The 18,309-nt window shown below is 41.7% G+C and overlaps 1 protein-coding gene across 2 annotated transcripts in view; it reads right to left on the minus strand.

The window, feature by feature from the left end:
• The window catches only part of CCBE1 (collagen and calcium binding EGF domains 1), a 184,866-nt gene that overhangs the window by 31,861 nt on the left and 134,696 nt on the right, over positions 1 to 18,309 (minus strand). For both annotated transcript variants that reach the window (XM_073343658.2, XM_073343659.2), the window contains exon 3: positions 3,251 to 3,303. In XM_073343658.2, coding sequence (XP_073199759.1) covers positions 3,251 to 3,303 — 53 coding nt within the window. The remainder of the gene's footprint in view (positions 1 to 3,250; positions 3,304 to 18,309) is intronic.

Genomic DNA, 18,309 nt, shown 5'->3' on the forward strand with positions numbered 1-18,309 from the left:
AAGAAGCTAACAACCTGAGACATCTGTAATATACTTATGTGCCTGGGTTTAGATATGCATTTCAAGCACACTCATACTGCCAAGATTATGATGAAACGATGTGTGGGGAGTGGTTACATTTTAACAGAGTAAGTTAAAAGAGTGTTTCCCTGAATCATAGTGTTTCTAGTTTATACACTATGGCCCCGAACAGTTTCAGCTGTTTCCGCTGTTCCTTAGGTCTGTGAAATTCAAGGTGAAACTCAGGTCAGGTTGATATGAGGCCTAATGGAGGATACAAAGAGGGAGGTAGAGAAACCACAGCCAGCGAACAAGTTCATTTAAAGAAAGAAATGCTCCAAGCTTGTTAAGATCCAGAGCCCAGGGACAGCATAACTAAAGTCAATGGAATCATAATTAAGAGCTACTTTCAGGTTCACCTAAATCTGAATACGTCAAAACTAGAAGCACCAATTCTCTTTTGTTGTGGCTTTTTTCTTATCCATAACCCTGTTTCTTCTCCCACAATCTCTGATTCTTAGTGAATAATCACTACAGACACAAGCTATTTTACTGGAGACACCATCCTAAGAAAGCCAGGGGATGGATTTGCAGAAAGCCTGCATTCTTTCCATTCTATATGGTTTCTGTTTCTCCCTCTCTCTCTCTCTAGTCTACAAAACCAAAAATTTCTTCAATCCAACATCATGCTTCTACTCAGTCTCGGTCTCTCACACTGTAGCTTACCATTCCTGCCATGAGCTCCCTGCACAAACACAAAGGCAAAGCCCAAAATCAAAATCATTAGCATAAGCAGACCAAGTTGAACTGATCTCATTCAAACATCATCCATTCTTGCAGCAGCTCTGCTGGGTCTTGTGCTGGGAGCACTTTGAATTTCTCACCACATTGACAGCACGAGGATCAATATTTTTAGGAGGTGGCTGTTTTTTGTCACAAAGTGTTGCTATCTGACAACGAACTCACTCACTCACCCAGGGGCAAATGGCAGCAAGATCCACAGCTGGGAGGAACCTGTTGGCCAGAATTTATAAGCCAAAGAACAAGCAGTTCACTGGGTCTCTCAAGAACGACTTTACCCTACCCTACCATGACCATATTCCCTTCAAAATGTTTACATCTCATCCTAAGAAAGCTCACTGACCAACTCCATAGTCCCAGTGTGGCATTGTCCTTGTACAGATGTGTTACCCAGCACAGGCTTTTTATTTTCAGCTTAAAGAGTTTGCCTGCAGCAAGAGGATTTTGCAGCTTTGCAGTCAGTCTTAGCTCTGCATATATGGCTTGATCCTGCACCAGGGAAGTCAGTGAGAAGAGGAGATGTCTTATGTGAAGAAGTTTTGTGAATAACTATTTTATGGACTGGTCCAAATCCTACTGAAGTTACTGGAGAGACACCCGGTGATGTCAATTGACTTCAGATTGTGCCCTTAAAATTCATGCCTGTCATCCAGTAGCACCATGTGTTGTGTCCATGAGCTACAGCTTGACTTGCAAAGGCATCTCATTCTTTTCTAAAAGATGATCCAAATTGTGATGTTCCCCTCCATATGCTTTATGGAAGTATTCTTATGAATATGACATTACTGGAATATGCTTTATGCTAAATACCCCTTGTATGGTGTCATTAGAAAGCTTATAATCTACTGAGTGTGTTCACCCTATTTGTTTGCATGTATTATTTCTATGTCTGGAGTTAGGAGAATAAGACATAAACTTGTATCACTGATGTAAACATATTAAGTGGAGGCCATTAAGGGTGCTCCAGAAAGAATCAGTTGTAAATGGCCTTAGTTACTTGAAAGCCTTCCTGTGTACAGCCCATGAGGAATGGAAACTAGACCATGTCACCTGATAATGAAATCCATCCTAAATCTGGTACTTTTCCATTTAGAAGGAGGGGTGGGGACCCAGAGAGACAAAAGATTCTCGCCTTGTGCCAAAACTATAAAAGGGGGTGGAGCAGGACTAAGCGGGCTGCCAGTCATGAGAAAACCACTACTTACACCTGAGATGCCTGCTGGATCTAACAAGGACTGTACCAGGGGAAAGGATTGGGCCCAGACTAGGAAGGAGTCTAGTCTGTGAAAGAAGCTTACTGGAACATCTCTGAGGGTGAGATATTACCTCTAATCAGTTTCTTAATGTATTAGGCTTAGACTTGCATGTCTTTGCTTTATTTTGCTTGGTGACTGACTTTGTTCTGTCTGTTATTACTTGAAACCAGTTAAATCCTACTTTTTATACTTAATAAAATCACTTTTGTTTATTAATAAACCCAGAGTAAGTGATTAATACCTCAGGGACCAAACAGCTGTGCATCTCTCTCTATCTGTGTTATAGAGGGCAGACAATTTATGAATTTACCCTGTATAAGCTTTATACAGAGGAAAACGGATTTATTTGGGGTTTGCATCCCATTGGGAACTGGGTGTCTGGGTGCTGGAGACAGGTAACCTGCTGAACTGTTTTCAGTTTAGTCTGCAGCTTTGGGGGTGTGGACCAGACTTGGGTCTGTGTTGCAGCAGGCTTGCATGTCTGGCTCAACAAGGCAGGGTTCTGGAGTTCCAAGCTGGCAGGTAAAATGGGCTCAGAGGTAATTTCAGCACATCAGGTGAGCTCTGTGACTGAACCCATCACAAAGATGTTCCAAGACCTTTGAACTCAGGAGTTCCAAAAACTGTATTTACAAAATATGGTTTAGCTTCACTCACTAATGCCAGTAAGAGAACACTCCCTTTCCAACACAGCATGAGCTATGCAGAATAATTCTCATTGCCTTTATGGACAGCCCTGTGTAAGAGGCAATGTCTAAGCTGCACTACCCCAGGAGTATACCCCTCCGAGGCACTATCCTCTCCCAGCCTCCACACTGCTGTTGTTGGGAGAGAAGGAATAATTAGCCGCTGGCCTAGCTGCACTGACTAATACTCCTGGGTGAAATGGCTCTCAACATACATCCAAGGGCAGAATATGGCTCTGTGTGTACACTAATTCATATCACAAGATCTATACACCCAGATGTATGTAGGGAAAGCCAAGACCCAGCTTCCTAGTTGAAATATTTTGAAGACACAGAATTTATCGTATTGCTGTTTCTGGTAACGAATCCCACACTGATACACCAGGGACAACCAAGCCTGTGGTTAATTCAGTATTTTCTCCCAAATTAACAGCACAGAAAGCAGAAGAAATGAGAAATGGCTAATGGCACTGGGATGTGAAGGATTAGAACAATAAAATCACATACCTTCGGGGATGCATTGTCCAAGAACAAATTTATAACCCTTACAGCATTTTTTCCTGAAAGACAAAAATACAATAAAATAAAGTAAAATAAAAATGCTGTTTAAAGGAGATACGGCCTTTAAAAACAACTTTTTAAAAGGGTTTAAAAGTTCTATTTGAGAACCGATCTCAAAAATAAATTTAAAAAGCCATTAATTCAAAAAACTGATTAATAAACTGGTGATTTCTATTCCTGGGTATACAGAGAGATTTGAAATGATCCATACTAGCACAAACGGTGCATGGAAAACTTCAAAATGAAAGGCTTTTTCCCCTCCTAGATGCATACTGATCTCTAAGTGGAAAAGCAAAGTTCTTCAGCCCCAAAAAGCTCTGAGCATCGTGTCCCTCTGCTCTGCCTCAGTCAGGGCTTTCTGTGGCTCTTATTTAGGCTGGATGACTGCGCTTTTAAAAGGTGAGTGTTTGGAGAGAAGTGGAGAAGTTTGTGGAGAGCTTCTCAATTCCAAAAAAAAAAAAAAAAAAAATTCATGGAGGGTATGGAAGTTTGGACGAGAAGATGCCTGTCGAAAAAGACCTGGTACTATTTCCTAGGGCAAGAGCATTTTGGATCTTTATTCACTCAATTCTAAGGCAGGGTCCTTAGCCAAGATTTTCAAAAGTGACTAGTGATTATTGGTGCCTCAGCTTCTCGGTGTCTACTTGAGACACTTTAAAAGGGCCTGATTTTTGGAAAGTGATGAGCACCCACCATCTGAAAATCAGGGCTCGAACTGGGCACCCAAACACAGCAACCCAAAATCATTAGTCCCTTTTGAAAATCCTGGACAACTTATGCCTCTGTGTGGAAAGCACATGACATACTTCTGGAGCTATACATATAAACCACCATGATCATAACTTTCCTGACATGCCATAGAGCGTTTCCAAGCATCTGCCGCGCTAAAGTAAACTGACTGAAGGGCCTATATCTCTGCTAGTGGTACGCACAAGATTAAATGTTATAATTCATTTCCCATATTTGAAAGAACTCTGGAAAGATGACCAATTAAATAAATGAGCTATTTTAACTACAGAAAGATTAATAGGGCACTTAGAATGTTCTAGAAAGAGGGACACTTAAATATTAACACCCCTATATGGTCTGAAATTTCTTGAGCTGTTCACTACATGAGAAAGTTCTGGGTGTAGGGAAAACGTGTAGGCGAGTGTGAAATCACATTTAAACATAGGGCATTATTTGTCTGTTTCTATTTTGTACGGCAGAGCTACAATAAGCCTCCAAGTTTCTTGATAGCATTTCTAAATACATTCTAATCGATACAATCTTTACAGTCCTCTATTAGAGCGATACTAAGTGCCAAGACTGAGGGATCTTTTCCATTCCTTGTGGATTGCCAGCACTGCTTACCCAGAAGTAACCTGTCATTCAACCTCCTGTGGAATTAAATTTAAATTAAGTGACTTAATCTGGTTTTTGAAAGCTTGGGGATTTTAGAGATATGGACTCTAGAATGTTTTGCAGACGTGCTGAAGTAAAGTGTCTGGTAAGCTAAGAAGTAATCACTCTTCTGTTTTCCTCCTTAAATGTATAATTGACCCAGGAGAATGCTAACGCAATGGAAGTCAATGACACAAATGCACCCCCTAGGAGACCCAGAGTTCATCACAATATATCATTATGTTGCATTTAAAACAACTATCAGTTGCAACTGACCATTTAAAACAAACAATATATTATTCCAAACTATGTAAAAACAAACTTTGGCTGCACATTTTATACACTTTCAAAGATTAGCTGGAATATAAATTAAATATAATGAAGTTTGGATGGCTGCAGGGGAAGCTTTGCCTTGTTATGCAAACACTGGTCCTCATTAGACTTCACTACAAACACTGCTGTGAAGTCTTATCTTCAAGACAAACAAATGAAGGAGGAAAAAGTTCAAAGGTGCATCAGGGAGGCTGTTCAGATGCTTCAAGCTATGCAGGCGGCTTTCCAAATGCACAGTCATCGCCTTTCCTCTTCAGGATAGGGCGAGACTGATAGCACAGTCTCCTTGTAGGCAGTAGAGGCACAGACCAGTGAAGAAACCAGCTGGTAGTAGTAGAGAATGTAATAAACTACTCAGATGCTTAAAGCTATGCACATGCTTTGCAGGATCAGGGTCAAAATGCTCAGTATCTTTCAGGATTGGGTCTTATCCTCCTAAATCAAATACTTGTGGGTTTTTTTGCAAGCTAAACTGTGTGAGTCTAAAGATAATGTATCTTCCCTTCTGAATTATTATGTTAGCTTGTTCCCCTGCCCTGTACAAACTCCTTCCCACCCCAGAATGTGCAGATGCTCAAAACTCTCATTGACTGTGAGGTCTATAAAAACTTGACAACAGTTAGGCTGCTGGCATGCTGAGACCACAGCCAATCATGCTGACCAATACCGTCTCATTGTGTCCTTGTACTCTCCCATCTTTTTATCCATCTGTATCCAGCTATTGTCTCTTGTCCAATACTTAGATTGTAAGCTCCTTGGGGCAGGGACTGCCTTTGTTCTGTGTTTGTACAGCACTTACCACAACTAGAGCTCCAGGTGTTATAGTAATACAAACAAACAAATAATAAATAATAATAATAATGAGGGGGCAGTGTCTCTTCATGCTACTGGGTGTAAGAGAGGTTCCCCAACATAAGAAGCATTGTGACACTGGACCCGACCCAAAGTCTATCTAACCCGTATCCAATCTCTGGCAGTGGCCAGTTCCAGATCTTGTAAGGAAAATGCAAAAACCCCAAGACAGGCAGATGTGGGACAGTTTTCCCCTATATAGGTCACTGTCACGGAGTCACCGGGCAATGCTCTGGAAGTGCTCCAGATGAAGCCAGTCAGGACTCTGGGGGAGCCTCCTCTCTCTGAGCAGACTGTCTCCAGGGCAAGAAACTTCCACAGCTTCCACCTTCCTAGGTCTGACCTCGGAGCATTCAGCATCCCCTGCCCCACCGTGCACTTCCCATAGCAAGTCTGCACAGGCCAGGCTCCTGGGGAAGCCAGTGGGCCCTGCACCTCAATTCCACAGTCAGACGTGACTCTCAGCCAGTGTAAAACAGAAGGTTTATTAGACAACAGGAACACAGTCTAAAACAGAGCTTGTAGGTATAGAAATAGGACCCCTAAGTCAGGTCCATCTTGGGGCACGGAGGCCATACCCCGGGTCTGGATCTCCCCCCATCTCTCCGGCCAGATCCAAACTGAAACTCTCCTGCCCCTCCTCTCGCCTTTGTCTCTTTCCTGGGCCAGGAGGCCACCTGATCTCTTTGTTCTCCAACACCTTCAGTTGGCACCTTGCAGGGGAGGGGCCCAGGCATCAGTTGCCAGGAGACAGGGTGTCAGCCATTTTCTGTGCAAACACCATCACACTGGCCCTGTAGGGCTCTCCAGCAATCACACACTCTTATCCCACCACCTAGATACTTAAGAAATGCATAGGGGAAACTGAGGCACCCACACAGTATTCAGAGAGAACATTAAGAACAGTCCCACTTCGTCACAGTCACGTCCTGATCGCTAATAGTTAGAGACTGGTTTAAGCCCTGAAGCATGAGATTCAGTAGTTCTTCCAGAATGTCTGTTGTCATTCATTTATTACTACTCTGGGTATTCTTGGTATCCAGATAAAGAGCCAACCCCTTTTTCAGTCTTGTTAGGTTCTTGGCCTTAATGACACAGCGAGGCAATGAGTTCCACAGCTTAATTCCACAATGTGCAAAAAAAAAAAAGAAGAAGAAGAAGTATTTTCTTCTCTCGCTTCTGAATTTCTCACCATTTAATTTAACTGAATGTCCCCTTAGTCTTGTTTTATGAGACAGGGAGAACAGAAGTTGCTGATCTCCCCTCCTCCGGATTATCCCTGCTCCTCTTCATGGTAGCTTTAAGTCATGAGGGAATGGCATAAAAAGGACCTAACCAGGCCTCAGAAACTGCATTCTTGCCCCCATACAATCCACTATAAGTAAATTCCCAATTCAGAATATAGGCTTCTTTTCTTGATGCCAACTCCTTTTTTGATACATTACTTTTCTAAATAGCAAACATTAATTTGACATGATTTTGCAAGGGGATCTGATAGGTTAGGGTTAATGCACAGAAAATACAATACTATAGTACTTGCTGCCTTGAACATCATATTACAGCTCTAATTCTAATTAACACAGCCTGGGATGTATTCTTGATGACCTTTACATTCTTTAGGCCAGCTACATTCCTGAAAATCAATTTATCAAAATAACTGACACTTAAATTGATTATTAACAGAGGTACTTTAATGCTAAAACTTATTCTTAGAACCTGGCTGACATTTCTAATCAACATTGCATAATTATGATCTCATTATAGATAATAAGAAGCAAGCAGGCTGCTACTGATCTTTCTAAGCACTGAACAATTTTCTTCATGACTGTCGCTAGGCAGTTGTACATTTAAGTGTGAATCAAATACAGTGGATAATATTTAGCTGCCTTGGAATGTGAAACAGTTGTGGATCTGCTGTGAAATTAGCTTGGTTCATTATTAAGTTATATTTCCAAACAACAGTAACTTTTTGGCACACCTGCCTTTCATATCATGTAACAGGGTGGTCTACCTACCAGAAAATGTTATAACAATGTTTCCTGTCAGTTTCCCAGGTTTCCATGAGCTCAATCATATAGTGTTCATACAGGAAAAGCACTGTTTTAAATAGGAGTTTATCCTGAATGAAGACTGCAGGAAGCCCCATCTCCCAAAATCTGGCACCTGAAGTATTAAAAGAGTCACAGTATCAGGGAGAAAAGGAGTACTTGTGGCACCTTAGAGACTAACCAATTTATTTGAGCAAAAGCTTTCGTGAGCTGCAGCTCACTTCATCGGATGCGCTCACTTCATCGGATGCATCCGATGAAGTGAGCTGCAGCTCACGAAAGCTTATGCTCAAATAAATTGGTTAGTCTCTAAGGTGCCACAAGTACTCCTGTTCTTTTTGCGAATACAGACTAACACGGCTGTTACTCTGAAACCTGTCATTATGCAAGGCACTGCATTTAGCCATATGGAGTGGAAATCTATTAAGGAATGCATCCGATGAAGTGAGCTGCAGCTCACGAAAGCTTATGCTCAAATAAATTGGTTAGTCTCTAAGGTGCCACAAGTACTCCTTTTCTTTTTGCGAATACAGACTAACACGGCTGCCACTCTGAAAAGTATCAGGGAGGTGTCATAATTCTACAGCTGTCAGCATTCTGTAACATTCTAATTGAAAGTGTGTACATGGCCTTAGATGTATATAATATTCATCCATTTCCAGGTATCCATCCTCTTAATGTAGTGAGAGGCCATATCAAATCGAGCTGGTCAGAAATTAGTATTTTTCTCGATGGAACATCTTGGTGAAAACAAAACACATTTTCATCAAAATTCAGTGGCAAACTTTGAGTTTTTTTTTTTTCCAAAATGCAGGAAAATTTTCAACCAAAAACTCAAAAATCAAAACACTTCAGGTTTTCAGGGGAAAATTTTTAGATTTGGGGTTTTCCAGTGAAAAATCCAAAATTTCAAGGCTCTATTCCACGAAAATTTTCATTTAATCGAAAACCCAATTTTCCGTTGAAAAAAAATTCACCAGAAAATTCTCAACCAGACCTACTCAAAGAATATCATAACATGAACTTACAACAAACTATGCACTATCTCACAGATCAGAGGTTCAGCAAGAGCTTCAAGTGAACCTGCTGTGCTTAATAACACAAGGGAGCCTTTGTAATATGTACACAGAAGGGATACTTATTGTGACGGTCCGAAGTGCTTCTTTGATCTTCCTGAATTTCAGAAATATGCAAGACTCTAAAAGAAATACAAAAAAGGCATACTTAACTTCTATACCTGGCTGATGAATTGTTTAGAAGTGAACCAAACTGCTACAAAAATCTTTGTTTTTTAAAAATTATATATAAAATCCAAATGAGCTCCTGCATTGCCTGTCAAATCTTGCATGGACAAATAAGGCCCATATGTAGTGCAAGAGTGCTCAGTAACCCAGTAGCTGTGGGTATCTATATTTCACATACACAGAAGATTTATGCCGTTTTGGGCAACATGATCTAAAACTGAAAGAACATGCTTTGTTTTTATTTGGGATACATACCAAAATCTTGAGTAACAGCAAATGGTGTAGGCAGAAGTTCAGTATCATAAGCTTTGCCATGGTTTCTAGACTGAGTCCTCTTTTCTAGACTGAGTCAGCTATCTGAAAAGATAAATGCAGCCAAGGCAGCATTTACTATCCTGGACATCTTACCTGCAAAAGTGGGATTCCTCTCTCTTCCTCTGCATATTCCTCTCATTGGTCTAGTTCCAACTGACATTGCAGTCAATGGAAAGACTCCTTGTGACTTCATTGGTAATTGGACTGAGCCTATGATCATCAGAACAAAATGAGCTGGGACTACATCACCACATTAAGGCACTCTCCCTCTTCTGAAGAAGCCTTTCCATTGATTTCAATGAGACTGAATAATATAAGGAGCAGCAGGTGCCTATTATCTAAAACAGGGGTAGTCAATTATTTTTTGTCAAGGTCCACATTTCTTGGTCAAGGTATAGTCAAGACCAAGACTCCAGAGAATATAATTTAAAAAAAACCAATAATTATAATAATAAGTAAATAAAAAGATTTCGGGGTCTGTTCAAAAGCATCTGGCGGTCCAGATTTGGCCCGCGGTCTGCTTATTGACTATACCGGATTTAAAGAATCTTCCTGGTACCTGGGACCACAACATATGTACTGTGTTGACACTAACTCATTGACTAATTTATTGGAGAGCAAAATGAGAATTTGGACTGAGTAAAGATCAAGAAGATCCCCATGGGACAAGGAAACTGAAGAAGTCAGAGACCTGAGAATCAGCTGGTGTAGTAAAACACTTAATTTCTTGAAAGTAAGATTTCAACTGATAAATGGATTTTTAAGGATATGAATGAAGGTCATGTTTCTGACCAGCAATTGCAGTTAGTAATTCAGTCTAGTTGTGCATTACTGTTTTCTTTGAAACAAAATGCTGCTTGGCTCTAGTTATTAACATTTTTATCAGGAAAGAAATCCTTTTTTGGTTGTTGTTAAGGTGAAGCCCTTGATAAGACTGAAAATGCATGCACTATATTACTCATTCTCCAAACATATGCCACAGGCCAGATCCTCAGCTGTTAAAAATCTACAAAGCTCCATTGATCCTGTGATTTTGAAAGCTTTCTGACATGCTATTTGGCTGTCCGTTACTGAAATGTATTATTATCTGATTCTCTCTCTCTCTCTCTCAGCCATTTGAAGTGTTGTTTTCTCCTGGTGTTTTTATGGACACAGGAGTTTTATGATGCGTGACTAGAAATTGTGTTTCTTGGCCTCCTAACTTACAGAGGACATTGCAAAAATGACAGAATGATGAATTACTTTGCAGGGCTACTGAAGAACTCAGTATTTTCACATGAAGGAAACTGGCTGCACATCCATCGATAAAGAGACACTGTCATCTTGACTCTAATCAATTTCAAAAGGTGTGTTCAAAAGAAATTAACTACAAAACTCCTTCAGTAAGACAACGTCTCACTAAGATCAAACAGATCCAACTCTTGAGGCTCCTGGTGATGGATGTGCTGAGATGAGATAATAACCAGCTCACCTGGAAAAATGGATTCTTTTGAAACAAACAATTTGAAGATTTGGAATTTACTAAAAATCTCCTAACCTGCACCCCCCAAAAGATAGTTAGGTGCCTACCTCTGCTTGGGATTCACAGCTGTGAACCCGCTCCTGGATTTAGGCACCTAAGCCAGGTCCATTCAGCCCTTTCTTAGGAAAACCAATAGCCCAGTGGTTCAGGAACTCACCTGCAATGTGAAATGCCTGCTTTTCCTAATTTGGAGCAGGGACTTCAACTTGGGTCTGCAATATCACAGGTGATGCCCTAACCACCAGGGTATTGGGTATTCCAGGGTGTTGCTTTTTTAATCCATTCTGTTGGAGCTGTTCCACTTTGTATAAATAAATTAATATTCATTGGTGCAGGAGCTTGAATTTAGCACGCCAACAGGACAGGTGAGTGGCTCCCCATCCACCCACAAGTCGCAGCCCAGAATAGTCCCAGTCTGGTTGCCCCCCGCTGTTTTTTGCGTGAGGCGCAGTCTAGTAGAAAATGCATAATGGATCAGACCCTGCAGGTGACACAGGAAGGGGAATGATTTTTTTGAAAATCCTTCCAGGTCTTGAGGTAAGGAACCAGGCAGCTCAGTGGCACCAGGACTTAGATGGTTTTGCACATGTCCACCAGCAGAAATGTAGGCACCATGGGGACTTTTCCAGCAGAAACATAGGTCCTCTAGGGTTAGCTGGCAGGGGAGTGAGGGTTTTGAGGATCTCAGTGTGCCTAAATGTTCGATGTAGACACCTAAAGTGGTAGTTAGGTGACTAAGTCCCTTTGTGGGTCTGGCCCTTAGTCTCTTTGTGCCGCAGTTCCCAATTAGTAAAATGTGCCCCATCTCACAGTGGGGTGTTTCTTTGAATATATTAAAGACTGAGAGATAATCAAACATTATGGCAATGGGAGCCATCTAGACTTACAAAATAAAGCCTGACCAGAGCAGCAGCACTCCCCTACCACATATCATTTGATCACCACTCTTGTGACCGATACAGCTGTAACCCCTCTTTCCCACTAGACAAAAACCCCTCTCTTAGCCCTCTGAGCCAACACTCCTTCGACACACTGGCTTTGCAGCATGCCCAAAAGGTCAATGCATTGCAAAGCTCTGCCAAGGGAAAGGGGCCCTTAGAAAGAAAATCCCACCTGCAGCCTCGTAACAAGGGGGGATAAAGTTCCAGGGCCTCTGCTGAGCGTAGCTGTGGCAGTAGGGCACAGGGGACAGAGATGGTCTCACCAGTTGGCAGAGCCAAGCTGTTGAGATTCCGTACTTGTAAGGATGGTTCCTGTGACCCTCCCTTCTGATTGATAATTAAAGAAAACAACCTTACTGGCATTTCCATTTCCAAATGGTACAGACTGGGTTCTGATGGAAGTGAAAAATGAAATTGCAGAGCTGCCACCTGTGATATGTAACCTATTACTTAAATCAGCTTCTGTACCAGATGACTGGAGGATAGCTATTGTGACGTCAATTTTTTAAAAAAGGCTCGAGAGGTGATCTTGACAATTACAGGCCAGTAAGCCGAACTTCAGTACCAGGCAAACTGGTTGAAACTACAGTAAACCACAGAATTTTCAGACACATAAATGAACACGAATTGTTGCAGAAGAGTCAACATGGCTTTTATAAAGGGAAATCATGCCTCACCCATCTATTAGAATTCTTTGAGGGGGTCAACAAACATGTGGACCTGGGAGATCCAGTGGATATAGTATTGAGACTTTCAGAAAGCATTTGACAAGATCCCTCATCAAAGGCTCTTAAGCAAAGTAAGCTGCCATGGGATAAGTGGGAAAGTCCTCTTATGGATCAGCAGCTGGTTAAAAGATAGGAAACAAAGGGTAAGAATAAACGGTCAGTTTTCAGAATGGAAAGAGGTAAATAGTGGTGTCTCCCAAGGGTCTGTATTGGGACCAGTCTGTTCAACATATTCATAAATGATCTCGAAAAAGGGGTAAATAGTGAGGTGGCAAAATTTGTAGACAATACAAAATTGCTCAAGATAGTTAAGTCTAAAGCAGACTGTGAAGAGTTAAAAAGAGCTCTCACAAAACTGGATGACTGGGCAACTAAATGGCAGATGAAATTCAATGTTGATAACTGCTAAGTCATGCACATTGAAAAACATAATCCCAACTTTTCATACAAAATGATGGGGTTTAAATTAGCTGTTACCACTCAAGAAAGAGATCTTGGAGTCATTGTGGGTAAATTTCTCTGAAAACATCCACTCAACGTGCAGTGGCAGTCAAAATAGCTAACAGAATATTAGGAACCATCAGGAAAGGGATAGACAATAAGACAAAAATATCATAATGCTTCTATGTAAGTCCATGGTATGCCCACATCTTGAGTACTGCATGCAGATCTGGTCACCCCATCTCAAAAAAGATATATTAGAACTGGAAAAGGTACAGAGAAGGGCAACAAAAGTGATTAGGGATATGGAACAGCCGATATGAGGAGAGATTAAAAAGACTGGGACTTTTCAGCTTGGAAAAGAGCCAACTAATAGGAGATATGACAGAGGTCTGTAAAATCTTGACTGGTATGGAGAAAGAGAATAAGGAAATGTTATTTATTCTTCACATAACACAAGAACTAGGAGTCACCCAATGAAATTAATAGGCAGCAGGTTTCAAACAACCAAAAGGAAGTACTTCTTCACCCAACACACAATCAACTTGTGAAACTCATTGCCAGGGGAAGCTGTAAAGGCCAAAACTATAACAGGGTTCAAAACAGAAGTAGATAAATTCATGGAGGATAGGTCCATCAGTGGCTATTAGCCAGGAGAGTCAGGGATGCAACCCCATGCTCTGAGTGTCCCTACCCTCTGCTTGCCAGAAGCTGGGAGTGGATGACAGGGGATGATGGATCACCTGATGATTGCCTGTTCTGTTCATTCCTTCTGAAGCACCTGATATTGGCCACTGTCGGAAGACAGGATACTGGGCTAGATGGACCATTGGTCTAACCAAGCATGGCTGTTCTTATGAGTTCTCAGACTTTTTGGGAAGCCTCAATGTTGTTCTGTGGGGAAATACATAATATTGGCCTTTGCCACCGCCAAACATAACCAGGCCTCAAGAAAGGTATTTTTCATGTCTACACAATATATCTTAAATCTTGATGCTGAACTATCATATTATTTCCTGGAAGTGTCGTGTAAAATAGCCACAGTTCTATTCTGACATCACCAATCAGCGGGGCGGCTTACCACAGGCAGTTTGAGAAAGTTTAGCTTAATGATGTCTGAAAGTGGCAAGCAAAATTAGTATGTGAACTTGATCAAAGCAAGTTTAGAGCACAATGTAAGCGTGTGACTCCAATAATGCTGGGCAGTACGTCCTCTGCCTACCTTAAAGAGCCACCAGTTAGATTCACTAGGTACCTCCAGAAAGTGAATGTATATCACCTTCTTGAAGATAATGCGGATAAAACTGGAATTTTGGTTTCTTTTTTCCCCCTTCTTTTTATGGTTTTGGACCATATTTTCCTGTTTTTAAATGGGGGTTAATGCAAGCGAATGTTCATACAATTTTTGATTAGATTGTCAAAAAAATAATGATATGATTAAATAAGAGGGGTGACTAATATTGTCTGCTCAGACCCAGTTTTCATATTCTTATGTGCCGTCAGATTTCTATGCTATCTCCCTTCCCTCCTCTTTTGACAGCTCTGTTTAATTTGTTGACCTATACCAAGAAATGATTGTTTAAATGCACAGGTAAAATTTATTTGGATTTCAATAAATCAAATTTATGATAACAGATGTGACATTTTGGAAAAAAAGTAAATAACTTCATTTTTTATATAATTAAATGATTTTAATATATATAAAATCATTTAATTATATTGAACAAAGCCATGCTTGTTGTATATTGTTGTATTATAGATATATATATTTATACACACACACACAATAAACATGGCTTTGTTCTTATTTGCTACGTGTTTGTTGTGTATAATACAACAATATACAACAAACATGGCTTTGTTCAATATAATTAAATGATTTTATATTCATTCTCACAGGGTGGCAAGGTAGGATTTATTCTTATGTGATTTCTTCTGCAAAAAGTATTCATTTTCTAAACCTCATTTGAAGACATCCAAAAATTGAGCCCACTTGACATTTAAAATAAGAAAAGAGAATAAAGACGTTTTTTCACCATCGACGACTTCCAATTAGAGGACTTGGAGCCAAATTTGCTTCTTAGCCTGTAAACAGCATGTCTTGCTGATGGTGCAGGTTCAGTTATTTATCTAAACAAAGGTGAGCCAGAGTACAGTGCTAATCATTGCACATCTGTCCAGTGTCTTGGAATTCTTAAACTTCCATGACTCTTCATTTTGTGGCTCCAATTTCCTACAAAAAAATGCATTCTAGATAGAAAGCCATAAATTCCATTTCAGTACTGAAAGCAGTGCCAAAGCATGCTGTAAGGAACGCTGTGCTCATTAGCTGGCTGCTGTTCTGTTGCTAGGTCACTGAAGTCAAACAGAAATAAGTTGTTGGCAAGTTGTTAGATTTACTGAATCCAGTCCAATTTATATAGCATCTTTCATCACAAAATGCTGTATAAGCAATGCCCAATAAAACCTTTTTTTAATAAACAATAAAGGCAACCACACAGTTCACATATGCACGCACACCCAAACACATCATACAAATAGTACAAGGAATTCAGATTTTAAAAGTTAGGTTTCCAAATGAGACAAATATTGAGTGAAGTCAATAACACTGTCCAAACTGGGGAGGCTGTTGCATAAGAGCTTGACCCTGTTCTCCAGAAAGTCAATGGCAGTTTTGCCACTGATAACAATATGATTAGAATTAGACCCACAGACCAAGATACAGGACAGTACTTAAGCATGTGGTTACCTTTAAGTATGTCCCATTTACTTGCACAGAATGGAATTGGATGCTTAAATGCTATCCTATAAAAGGATGTTTTCCTGAATCCGGGTCATAATTTGCAGCATAAATAGAAGAGGGTGAAATCCTGGCCCCACTGAAGTCAATGGCAAAATGCCCATTGACTTAAGTGGGGCCAGGATTTCAACCCCCCCCCCACCACATCTCTCTGCCCCAACCCAATGTTAGAAGGCCTTGTTTCAGAAACAGCTATTTGGTTTTGACTTGTCAAAGAAAGGGAACATGTGACATTTCCCTGAGGTACGCAGTGTTGTGAGGCACCTTGCCCCACCTGTCCTTAGTACGGGGTGGGCAAACTATGGCCTGGGGGCAGCATCCGGTCCTCCAAACATTTTAATCCGGCCCTCGAGCTTCCACCAAGGAGTGGGGTCCAGGGCTTGCCCCACTCCACGCGGCACCTGGAAGCAGTGGCATGTCCTCCCTCTGGCTCCTACACTTAAGGGCAACCAGGGGGCTGTGCACGCTGCCCCCGCAGCTCCCATTGGCCGGGAACCATGGCCAATGGGAGCTGCAGGGGCGACACCTGTGGACGGGGCAGTGTGCAGAACCACCTGGCCGTGCCTCCGCGTAGGAGCTGGAGAGAAGACATGCCACTGCTTCTGGGAGCTGCTTGAGGTAAGCACTGCCTGGAGCCTGCACCCCTTATCCCCTCCCATGTCCCAACCCCCTGTCCAGCCTGGAGCCCCCTCCCGTACCCTGAATTCCTCATTTCTGGCCCCACCCCAGAGCCTGCACCCCAGCCAGAGCCCTCACCCAACCCCCAATTTCATGAGCATCCATGGCTCGCCATACAGGTTCCATACCCAGATGTGGCCCTCGAGCCAAAAAGTTTGTCCACCCCTGCCTTAGTACGAGGAAGTCTTGTCTATGCTTGCTACGGATCAGCTCCCTGGCAACACAAGCACTGCCTTCCAGGCCTTCGCAGGCTTTGCTTGCTCTGCACAAGATAGTGATAGGCACATGTCAGCCCCCGAGTCCTCTGAGCATCTCTCTGGACTGCTCAGCTCCTGTTCTACTGAACACTCCCAGAACTCTTAGGGTATGTCTACAGTGCAGTAAAACACCTCTGGCTGGCCTTTGTCAGCTGATTCGGGCTCGTGGGGCTGTAAAACTGTAGTGTAGATGTTTGACCTCTGGCTGGAGCCTGGGCTCCCAGATCCTGTAAGGAGGGAGGGATCCCAGAGCCCGGGCTCTAGCCCGACCTGAATGTCTACAATGCAATTTTATAGCCCCAGAGCCTGAGTCCCATGAGCCCAAGTCAACTAACACAGGCCAGCCACGGGTGTTTTACTGCAGTGTAGACATACACTTAGATCTGTTATTCCCAAAGGCATTGAGTTGCTATGGGCTACCCAGGGAGCTGTCCCTGAGGTTTGACAGGGAGGCAAGCGGTCACAGAGAGAGGCACTACAGAAGAATCTCTAAAGAAATAATCCTTCCAGACTTTCCATATGGAAAAAGGCTAGATACTTAGCAAGCAGGCATGTGTGTAGGCTGGTTTATTGGTTTAAAGATGTATGTTTTCTCTGAAATGCTTTCATTCCAAATGAACAATACTTTGCTTTGAGGTAGCTGTTTGGTCACTGATCACCACTGGCATTGCTCCAGAGGGAACAGAACTGAAGAGTTTGAGCTTAAGTCATACCTGCTGAGCTAACTGCAGTTAATACCTGAGGATTGCTACTCAGGATATGGTCTGAGAGTGGGAGAATCACTTGAATCCCACCTGAGCACAGGTGATGGCCTAAGACCGGAGAAGGGGGTGCACATTCAATGAAGGGGTCAGAGTAACTGTGACAGATACCACAAAAGAAAGCAATTTAAATTCTGAGAATTCCTTTACTCCTTCAGAACAAACATTTTCATTCAAATGTCACTTGCACAAAGTTTTACCAGCCTGATATTTAAAATTTATTAGCCTCTGCTTCTCTTTCATACTATACTGGAATTTCTTTTTCAGTCACATGTATTCCTGAGAATGAAAGGACAATAAATTTCCAGTACTCTGCATTTATCAAAATAAAAAAAGTCCCCATGAATCTGTATGGCTATGAATCAAAAACCTGTCAACCCCCTTCAACAATATGCTGCTTGTAAAGTAAATCACACTAGTAAGCTGCTACCTTGCTATTCCTGCTTCAGAAAAATCGCTAGTTGTCTCCTGGGCACTGTTTACATATTGTCTAACGACTGACGGTATAAATTTGATTTTTTGTGGAAGGACTGAGAAGGCGCACACTTACCTGGATTTAATGTACACATTTTAACACAAAATGCTTTGATATGACCAGTAATGGCCAGAGATATAGGGTGAAATTCTGGTCCCCTGAAGACAATGGGAATGTTGGAGCTAGGATTTCACCCATCCTTAAACAAGTCCTAAGAAAAAACAGAC

Source organism: Lepidochelys kempii, chromosome 5 (genome assembly GCF_965140285.1).
Source record: "Lepidochelys kempii isolate rLepKem1 chromosome 5, rLepKem1.hap1, whole genome shotgun sequence".
NCBI lineage: Eukaryota > Metazoa > Chordata > Testudines > Cheloniidae > Lepidochelys > Lepidochelys kempii.